This window comes from Mustelus asterias, chromosome 24 (genome assembly GCF_964213995.1).
Source record: "Mustelus asterias chromosome 24, sMusAst1.hap1.1, whole genome shotgun sequence".
Taxonomy (NCBI): Eukaryota; Metazoa; Chordata; class Chondrichthyes; order Carcharhiniformes; family Triakidae; genus Mustelus; species Mustelus asterias.
The window spans coordinates 57,746,434-57,757,478 of NC_135824.1; the positions used below are offsets into that span (position 1 = coordinate 57,746,434).

Sequence of the window (11,045 nt, forward strand, 5' to 3'; positions counted from 1 at the left end):
GTCTGTGTGGAGTCTGCACGTTCTCCCCGTGTCTGCGTGGGTTTCCTCCGGGTGCTCCGGTTTCCTCCCACAGTCCAAAGGTGTTGCGAGTTAGGTGAATTGCTATGCTAAATTGGTCCTTAGTGTCAAAAGATGTGCGGGTTAGGCGGATTGGCCATGCTAAATTGCCCCTTAGTGTCCAAAGATGTGCAGGTTAGGGGGATTGGCCATGCTAAATTGCCCCTTAGTGTCCAAAGATGTGCAGGTTAGGTGGATTGGCCATGCTAAATTGTCCCTTAGTGTCCAAAGATGTGTATGTTAGGCGGATTGGCCATGCTAAATTGCCCCTTAGTGTCCAAAGATGTGTAGGTTAGGCGGATTGGCCATGCTAAATTGCCCCTTAGTGTCCAAAGATGTGTATGTTAGGCGGATTGGCCATGCTAAATTGCCCCTTAGTGTCCAAAGATGTGTAGGTTAGGGGGATTGGCCATGCTAAATTGCCCCTTAGTGTCCAAAGATATGTAGGTTAGGTGGATTGGCCATGCTAAATTGGTCCTTAGTGTCCAAAGATGTGCAGGTTAGGTGGATTGGCCATGCTAAATTGCACCTTAGTGTCCAAAGATGTGCAGGTTAGGTGGATTGGCTATGCTAAATTGCACCTTAGTGTCCAAAGATGTGCGGGTTAGGTGGATTGGCCATGCTAAATTGGTCCTTAGTGTCCAAAGATGTGTAGGTTAGGTGGATTGGCCATGCTAAATTGCCCCTTAGTGTCCAAAGATGTGTAGGTTAGGTTGATTGGCCATGCTAAATTGCCCCTTAGTGTCCAACGATGTGCAGGTTAGGTGGATTGGCCATGCTAAATTGCCCCTTAGTGTCCAAAGATGTGTATGTTAGGGGCATTGGCCATGCTAAATTGCCCCTTAGTGTCCAAAGATGTGCAGGTTAGGTGGATTGGCCATGCTAAATTGCCCCTTAGTGTCCAAAGATGTGCGGGTTAGGTGGATTGGCCATGCTAAAATTGCCCCTTAGTGTCCAAAGATGTGTAGGTTAGGTGGATAGGCCATGCTAAATTGCCCCTTAGTGTCCAAAGATGTGTAGGTTAGGGGGATTGGCCATGCTAAATTGCCCCTTAGAGTCCAAAGATGTGTAGGTTAGGGGGATTGGCCATGCTAAATTGCCCCTTAGTGTCCTGGGATACGTAGGTTAGGGGGATTAGCGGGTAAATATGTGGGATTATGGGTGGGATTGTTGTCGGTGCAGACTCGATGGGCCGAATGGCCTCCTTCTGCACTGTAGGGTTTCTATGTTTGTGGTGGCATGGTGGCACAGTGGTTAGCACTGCTGCCTCACAGCGCCAGGGACCCGGGTTCAATTCCCGGCTCGGGTCACTGTCTGCGTGGAGTCTGCACGTTCTCCCCGTGTCTGCGTGGGTTTCCTCCGGATGCTCCAGTTTCCTCCCACAGTCCGAAAGATGTGCAGGTTAGGTGGATTGGCCATGCTAAAATTGTGTGGAGAACTGGGGTGGTGGGGGAGTTCTGGAACATTCTCGGGTATCCAAGAACGGGTAAAACCCCCCCAGTGCAGGGAGCAATGGTTTGCCAATAAGAGAGAGACATTGTGCTCAGAGCGAACGCATCCTGAGATGTGCCTCGGAAAAGCAGCCAGCATAATCGAGGACTCAGTGCCACGGTGGGACAATGGTTAGTTAGCACTGCTGCCTCACAGCGCCAGGGGCCCGGGTTCGATTCCCGGCTTGGGGTCACTGTCTGTGTGGAGTTTGCACATTCTCCCCGTGTCTGCGTGGGTTTCCTCCGGTTTCCTCCCACAGTCCTAAAGACGTGCTGGTTAGGGTGCATTGGCCGTGCTAAATTCTCCCTCAGTGTACCCAAACACGCGCCGGAGTGTGGCGACTAGGGGATTTTCACAGTAACTTCATTGCAGTGTTAATGTCAGCCGACTTGTGACACTAATAAAATAAACTTTAACTTTAATGTTGAAAGCAAATCACAATTGGGCTTTGGAACACTTCTGATTATTTGTTAGAAAGACATCAGCGGGGGGGGGGGGGGGGGGGGGGCAGGGAAGGGCTGTTCAACTGGGTGTGGCAGCGCAATTCAGGAGATTCAACCTCAAGCAATATGCCTGAGCAATTACTGCCTGCATCAACTCCCTGTGTCCAGATCAACGGGTTTTCCAGCATAGAAAAAGGCCCTTCGGCCCATCAACTCTGCCCAGCCATCAAGCACCATTTTCCAGCATTTTATATTTATTCATCCATGGGACATGGGTGTCGCTGGCTGGGCCCAGCATTTATTGCCCATCCCTAGTTGTCCTTGGACGGCAGTTGAGAGTCAACCACATTGCTGTGGCTCTGGAGTCACATGTAGGCCAGACCGGGTAAGGACGGCAGATTTATTTCCCTAACGGGACATTAGTGAACCAGATGGGGTTTTTCCGACAATGGGTCATCAGTAGATTCTTAATTCCAGATATTTTTTATTGAATTCAAATTCCACCACCTGCCGTGGCGGGATTCGAACCCGGGTCCCCCAGAACATTGGCTGAGTGTCTGGATTAATAGCCTAACGATAATACCACTTGGCCATCGCCTCAACGGGCTCACTAACCCTCCAGGCTTAGGGGGGATGGATATCTCCTACGCCAATCTGACACATTGCACTGTGTTAACGTATCCCAAACTGAGCCCGTTCGGTCCATTAACTCTGTCATGTTTCATTCAGCCGCGAGACTGAATAAAATGGTAAATTGCCCTCCAGATTGTGACGAATTCTCATGTGACGTCTTGCCCTGACAGGCCCCGCTCACTCAGCACGTTTAAATGATTAATGTAAAGGGAATGAAGGCTGTGTAACTGCGGTTTGCAATTTGCCAATGGACGGGGGAGATGTTTTAATCGGCAAAGCACGAATGATGTGTGGGGGGTGATGTTGTTTCCCAAGCTGAGGTGATAATCAGAGAATCCCGGCAGTGCAGAAGAGGCCATTCAGCCCATCGAGTCTGCACAGACTCTCTGACAGAGTACCTTACCCAAGTCCACCCCCTCTATCTCCGTAGCTCCACACATTTCCCATGACGAATGGACACTAGGGGGCAATTTAGCATTGCCAATCCACCTAACCTACACATCCTGGGGCAAAGAACAAAGAAAATTACAGCACAGGAACAGGCCCTTCGGCCCTCCAAGCCTGCACCGACCATGCTGCCCGACTTAACTAAAACCACCTACCCTTCCGGGGACCATATCCCTCTATTCCCATCTCACTCATGTACTTGTCAAGATGCCCCTTAAAAGTCACTACCGCTTCCACTACCTCCCCCGGCAGCGAGTTCCAGGCAGCCACCACTCTCTGTGTAAAAAATCTGCCTCGTACATCTCCTTTAAACCTTGCCCTTCGCACCTTAAACCTGTGCCCCCCTAGTAATTGATTCTTCCACCCTGGGAAAAAGCTTCTGACTATTCACTCTGTCCATGCCTCTCATAATCTTGTAGACTTCTATCAGGTCTCCCCTCGACCACCGCCACTCCAGTGAGAACACTAAGGGACAATTTAGCATGGCCAATCCACTTAACCTGCACATCTTTGGACACTAAGGGGCAATTTAGCATGGCCAATCCACCTAACCTGCACATCTTTGGACACTAAGGGGCAATTTAGCATGGCCAATCCACCTAACCTACACATCTTTGGACACTAAGGGGCAATTTAGCATGGCCAATCCACCTAACCTGCACATCTTTGGACACTAAGGGGCAATTTAGCATGGCCAATCCACCTAACCTGCACATCTTTGGACACTAAGGGGCAATTTAGCATGACCAGTCCACCTAACTTGCACATCTTTGGACACTAAGGGGCAATTTAGCATGGCCAATCCACTTAACCTGCACATCTTAGGACACTAAGGGGCAATTTAGCATGGCCAATCCACCTAACCTACACATCTTTGGACACTAAGGGGCAATTTAGCATGGCCAGTCCACCTAACTTGCACATCTTTGGACACTAAGGGGCAATTTAGCATGGCCAATCCACCTAACCCGCACATCTTTGGACACTAAGGAGCAATTTAGCATGGCCAATCCACCTAACCCGCACATCTTTGGACACTAAGGGGCAATTTAGCATGGCCAATCCACCTAACCCGCACATCTTTGGACACTAAGGAGCAATTTAGCATGGCCAATCCACCTAACCCGCACATCTTTGGACACTAAGGGGCAATTTAGCATGCCCAATCTGCCTCACCTGCACATCTTTGGACACTAAAGGGCAGTTTACCATGGCCAATCCACCTAACCTACACATCTTTGGACACTAAGGGGCAATTTAGCATGGCCAATCCACCTAACCTGCACACCTTTGGACACTATGGGACATTTTAGCACGGCCAATTGCTAGATTGATTCCAGGCAGAATGATGGCACAGTAGTCAGCACTGCTGCCTCACAGCACCAGGAACCCGGGTTCAATTCCGGCCTTGGGTCACTGTCTGTGTGGAATCTGCACGTTCTCCCCATGTCTGCATGGGTTTCCTCCGGGTGCTCCGGTTTCCTCCCGCACTCCAAGGCTGTGCAGGTTAGGTGGATTGGCCGTGCTAAATTGCCCCTTAGTGTCAAAGCCCTATGGGTGTATGGGAATTAGTGGGGTAAATATGTGGGGTTACAGGGATAGGGCCTGGGTTCGATGCTCTGTTGGAGAGTCAGAGCAGGTTCGATGGGCTGAATGGTGTATTGTAGGAATTCTATCATTCTATGGAACTATAGTGCATAAGTGGATTTAAGGTACAGATCATCCGTGATTTAACTGAGTTGTGGGATAGGCTTGATGGCCAGAATGGCCTCCACCGTGACGATATTAATTCTCATTGTTCTCTTGTTGTTGAAAGGTTTGGTTTAAGAATCGTCGAGCCAAGTGTCGCCAACAGCAACAGCAGAGCAGTGGCCAAGCCAAAACACGGCCCACCAAGAAGAAGACCTCTCCAACTCGGGACACCAGCTCCGAAACCAACGGCAACGGCCATTACAGCCCGACTCCCCCGGGGGCGGCCGGGACTCCCAGCTCCATCTCCAACGCCACCGTGTCCATCTGGAGCCCGGCCTCCATCTCCCCCATCCCGGATCCGCTGTCCTCCTCGGCTTCCTGCATGCAGAGATCCACGGCCTACCCCATGACCTACAGCCAAGCCCAGGGGTACAATCAGAGCTACACGGGCTCCTCCTCCTACTTCAGCGGCCTCGACTGCGGCTCCTACCTGTCCCCCATGCACCCCCAGCTCTCCGCCCCCGGGGCCACGCTCAGCCCCCTGGGGACTCCAACCATGGGGGGGCACCTGAGCCAGTCGCCGGCTTCCCTGTCGGCTCAGGGCTACGGCACCGCGGGCCTCGGATTCAACACCGTCGACTGCCTGGACTACAAGGACCAGAGCTCCTCGTGGAAGCTGAACTTCAGCGCGAGTGACTGTTTGGATTACAAGGACCAAACCTCCTGGAAGTTTCAAGTCTTGTAAGCCACTGATCGGAAACAGGTTACGGCTGTAACTAATAGAGTTTACACCTAACCCGACGAACACGAGTGAGTAGATGGGGAGAATGACCCAAAAACAACCCAAACGTTGACAGGTTGGACAAGGAATTCCATGACTTGTTACCCAGTTGACCTTGGACTTGAGACAGAAGTGGGGAACCGACATGGATTCCAATATAAAACTCGCGGGGCAGGATGTGAATTGCCAGAAAGACAACCAAAGCCCACTTGGCGAGAACTTTGCGACGACTTCAACGACCAGAGAAGCGTTTTCTTCGCGAGACCTTTCCTCACTTCCAACGGACTCTTGTGGGGTGAATCCTTTGGCGGACAGGGGATTGGGAGTCAGGGGCCGATGTGGCATGACTGGGCCTTTCTTTATTACATTTTGAGAAAACATACCGCATTCAACTGGGAAACAAGGCCGGTTTAGAAGATCTCTTTAACACCCCCTGCAAAGCCCCAACTTCAGGGACACTGCCAGCTGTTAGAGGAGCGTGGCGTTTTATGGACATCTCTGTTAGGGTTCCAGGAATAAAGTGATCCAGTTTCATAGGATCTGATGCATCCCTCTCTAGCTCCCATAGCTTCTGTTTGTTTTTGGGGGGGATTTAAGTGATTCTAGTCGCGAAAAAAGGCTTTTTTTTTTTAGCTGATAGAGAGAGCAATCAAAACACTCAGGGGACCTTTACTTTATATATATATATCCGGGGGAGGAGACAGATTGGGTACAAAGATTTGGGAGCTGTTTCGCGAGCGGGGCTTTACATTATCAACCCAACTGTCCTTTGGTTGGGTGAATGTGAGACTCCAAGTCCATGGAGTGGATGGGATCATTCGGGGCAAACTCGCCTTCATGGCCGGGACGCAATGGAAGCTTGGGTGCATATGGCACTGGGCTACCATTGGTGGCCTGTCCAGCTCTAGGGCGCTGCAGCGTCAGGGCTCAATGTGGCCTCCCCGTCAACAGAACAGATAACAGAACGATGACGGGGACTAGACTCAGTGTGGGATGAGGGTCTGGCTGGGTAGCTTCTCGTAACGGGGTCTCTGAAATCAGGGGGTCTCTGCTTGATGCACCTTTCAGCAAAGTTCTAAATTCACCCTGGAGACGCGAGGGTTGTGGCCAATTCATAGAATCCCTACTGTGCAGAAAGAGGCCATTTGGCCCATCGAGTCTGCACCGACCACAATCCCACCCCACACAACCCACACATTTACCCCGCTAATCCCTCTAATCTACACACCCCGGGACATTAAGGGGCAATTTTAGCACGGCCGATCCACCTAACCCACACATTTATCGGACTGTGGGAGGAAACCGGAGCACCCGGAGGAAACCCACGCAGACACGGGGAGAATGTGCAAACTCCACACAGACAGTGACCCAAGCCGGGAATCGAACCCGGGTCCCTGGCGCTGTGAGGCAGCAGTGCTAACCCACTGCGCCACCGTGCGGCCCCAGTTTACACCAAGGCAGTCGTTTTCCACCCCCCCTTCCTCCCAAAGGCTTCAACTTCCCTGCACCCTCACTGCGTAATAGATCTGTGTAATGTGTCCTTTTGCATGGGATTCAGTCCACCGTGAACCCACTTTATTCTGAAGCAGGTTACCAATCACCTGGAAATGGTGGCAAGGAACTTTGGGCAGGGATTCCCGGGCTGGGGGCCTTGATTCCTGAAGGCACGGCCGCTCACAGCGGAGCATTGGGGTGAGAGGACACAGAAAAGATGAGAGAAGTGCAGAGATTTTGGAAGGGAGTGGGACTGGAGGAGATGACCGGGGTAAAGGTGGGGGGAACGAGACCAAGTAGGGATTAGGAACAGAGGAATTGGGAGCAGAAGTAGGCAACTCAGCCATAAGATATAAGAATAGAATTAGGCCATTCGGCCCATCGAGTCTGCTCCGCCATTTGGTCAGGTTCAATCTCCCTGGTCTCAAATCCGCCAGTTCCCCGTCTCCCCTTAGCCCCTTTTCTTTAATCAGAAACGTATCTATCTCCTTCTCGAAACCATTCAACGATTCAGGTCCACTGCGCTATGGGGGCAGCGAGTTCCACAAATTCACCACCTTCTGCGACAAGTAATTTGAAAAAATAAAAGGGTGAGGGACTCAAAGTCAAGGCTTTCCCGGACTGGGTGCTGAGGTCGGTGGGAAGTGGGGTCACAGAATCATGGGATCCCTACAGTGGCAGAAGGAGGCCATTTGGCCCATCGAGTCTGCACCGACCGCAATCCCACCCGGGCCCCGTAACCAATAATGGGGTTTGTACACAGAGTTGTGTCAAGAGACAGTGATTGCTCGTTCCCTGTTGATCTCTCCCTGCATGGTTAGGTGATTAAAATAAATTTACGGCGGAAGAATCTTTGTACAGCGGGTCGGGGGAAGGACGGGATAGTTCCACAGATGTAAAGGCCAATAAGCCACTTTTGGAAACAAGATCTGATTTGCTCCTGTTACAAACTTTCCCCCTATTTAAAAACGACCGCCCTTACAAAACTCTCAGCTCAAAGGAACTGCGGTGAATTCTGCGAATGCAGTTCTTGTCTTCTCAATTCCGTTGACCTGGCTTTCATTTCCTTTCTATCATCAGCATTTTTGAAAATTTGGTTTGGGAAGTGGGTGGTGCGGGAAGCAGAGAATCTGACCTCACCGCAACATAATCGGCAAAATACTTTTGATCGCTCCTTGTAAACTGGGAATGTGGTCTTAAGTTTAATAGTTTATTTATTAGCGTCACGAGTAGGCTTACATTAACACTGCAATGAAGTTACTGTGAGAATCCCCTAGTTGCCACAGTCTGGGGAGAATTTAGCACGGCCAATGCACCCTAACCAGCACATCTTTTGGAGCCCCCGGAGGAAACCCACGCAGACACGGGGGGAGAATGTGCAGACTCCACACAGACAGTGATCCAAGGCCGGGAATCGAACCCGGGTCCTTGGCGCTGTGGGGCAGCAGAGCTAACCCACTGTGCCACCGTGCCACCCTACTGTTGGCCATTCTGGGCATTTCAGAGCCTACACATTCCAGGACACTATGGGTAATTTAGCACGGCCAATCAACCTAACCAGCACTATCTTTGGACTGTGGGAGGAAACCGGAGCACTCGGAGGAAACCCACACAAACACGGGGGGCAGACTCCGCTCAGGAAGAGTGTAGAGATAGCTCAACTTAATCATAGAATCCTTAAGGAGGCCATTTGGCCCATCGAGTCTGCACAGACAGTGACCCAAGATGGGAATCGAACGTGGGTCCCTGGCGCTGTGAGGCAGCAGCGCTAACCACCGTGCCGCCCCCAACCCCACATGTTTGAGCCCCTCTACCCCACATTTGGGCTTGGATCCCGGCAGACAGAGTTGTCTCTTAACGTCTACACGGGAAGAGATTTTCCGCAAAAGCTAGCCAATGGAATTACGGGGGGGGGGGTGGTTGGCGCTTCGAGTCATGTGACATCCCGCCACTCGCCCTGGGTGCTGCTTTTCATGTGTAACCCCCCCAACCTCTCTGCCCCCACCACCCTCTGCAAACCATCTCACCGTCACCCGGAGAGGCAACCTATACAATTTGTACAAAAGCAAAATGTGAGATATTAGTAAATAGAACAGCAATAATTTAAAATAAATTAATAGAAAATTTCGTCCTGTTTAAAACAAATACTTGTACTCTGGGGATTAACATAAATCATCTTTGTTGGTTCAATGATTTGTATTTTAGTTTTATTTTAAGGCAAAAAAAGAATCCCTTTTTTTAGATATATTGACTTAGTGATACGTGGTAACAAGGAGGATTGCATAAATATTTTTCGATATGTATTTATTTGTTTAGTCTTGGTAACACGCTCCTGTACAGTTTTCGGAATCGATGTAATGATTTTCTTCATTCTTAATTAATTATGATAAAGTTAAGGTTGGAGAAATGTTCTTGGAAAATAAAACAAAATTGCTGAGTGAGACACACTGAGTTTCTTTTGTTGAGGTTGGGGGTATTTTTAGATTCGTTCGTGGGACATGGGCATCGCTGGCTGGACCAGCATTTATTGCCCATCCCTAGTTGCTCGAGGCCAGTTGAGAGTCAACCACCTTGAATCACAGAATCCCTCCAGTGCAGGAGGAGGCCATTCGGCCCATTGAGTCTGTACGGCCCACAATCCCACCCAGACCCTATCCCCGTAACCCCACGTATTTACCCGAGCTAATCCGCCTGACACTAAGGGTCAATTTAGCACGGCCAATTCACCTGACCCGCACGTCTTTGGAGTGTGGGAGGAAACCCACGCAGACACGGGGAGAATGTGCAAACTCCAAACAGACTGTGATCCCAAGCCGGGAATCGAACCCGGGTCCCTGGTGCTGTGAGGCAGCAGTGCTAACCACTGTGCCATCGTGCCAACCAAGAAAGTAATATTTCACTTGTACAATTGCATCGATCACTTGAAAGGTATTAAGGCTGTGCTGGGATTTGAACACTGGGCCTTCTGTTTAATACCCAGGTGCTCCACACTCTATCCCGGGTGCTTCGAGTCTACTCGACTCACAATGCATTGGCTCCTTTCCTTGAGGAACTCATGCCATGGTGTCCAGACGCTCACCCCAGAGACATTACAGTGTCAGCTGCAGCTGGGGCCTGGCTGTGTGCGAATTGGCTGTGGGATCTTCCTGTGTGCAAATTGGGTGTGGGATCTTGCTATGCACAAATTTGCTGTGGGCAAATTGGCTGTGGAATCTTGCTGTGCACAAATTGGCCGTGGGATCTTGCTGTGCGCAAATTGGCCGTGGGATCTTGCTGTGCACAAATTGGCCGTGGGATCTTCTGTGCGCAAATTGACTGTGGGATCTTGCTGTGACATATTCGCTGTAGGATCTTGTTGTGCACCAATTGGCTGTGGGCAAATTGGCCGTTGGATCTTACTGCATGCAAATTGCCTGTGGGATCTTGCTGTGCACAAATTGCCTGTGGGATCTTGCTGTGCGCAAATTGCCTGTGGTACCTTGCTGTGCGCCAAATGGCTGTGGGATCCTGCTGTGCGCAAATTGCTGTGGGATCTTGATGTGCACAAATTGGCTGTGGCATCTTGCTGTGCGCAAATTGGCTGTGGGATCTTGCTGTGCACAAATTGGCTGTGGGATCTTGCTGTGCGCAAATTGGCTGTGGGATCTTGCGGTGCGCAAATTGGCTGTGGGATCTTGCTGTGCGCAAATTGGCCGTGTGATCTTCTGTGTGCAAATTGGCCGTGGGATCTTGCTGTGCACAAATTGGCGGTGGGATCTTGCTGTGCACAATTTGGCTGTGGGATCTTGCTGTGCACAATTTGGCTGTGGGATCTTGCTGTGTCCAAATTGGCTGTGGGATCTTGCTGTGTCCAAATTGGCTGTGGGATCTTGCTATGCACAATTTGGCGGTGGGATCTTGCTGTGCACAAATAGGCTGTGGGATCTTGCTGTGTCCAAATTGGCTGTGGGATCTTGCTGTGCACAAATAGGCTGTGGGATCTTGCTGTGCGCAAATTGGCAGTGGGA

At 50.6% G+C, this 11,045-nt stretch overlaps 1 protein-coding gene across 2 annotated transcripts in view; it reads left to right on the forward strand.

Moving 5' to 3' along the window:
• Positions 1-5,508, forward strand: part of LOC144511450 (homeobox protein otx5) — a 24,820-nt gene extending 19,312 nt beyond the window's left edge. For both annotated transcript variants that reach the window (XM_078241814.1, XM_078241813.1), the window contains one exon: positions 4,888-5,508. In XM_078241814.1, coding sequence (XP_078097940.1) covers positions 4,888-5,508 — 621 coding nt within the window. The remainder of the gene's footprint in view (positions 1-4,887) is intronic.
• Positions 5,509-11,045: the final 5,537 nt, after the last annotated feature.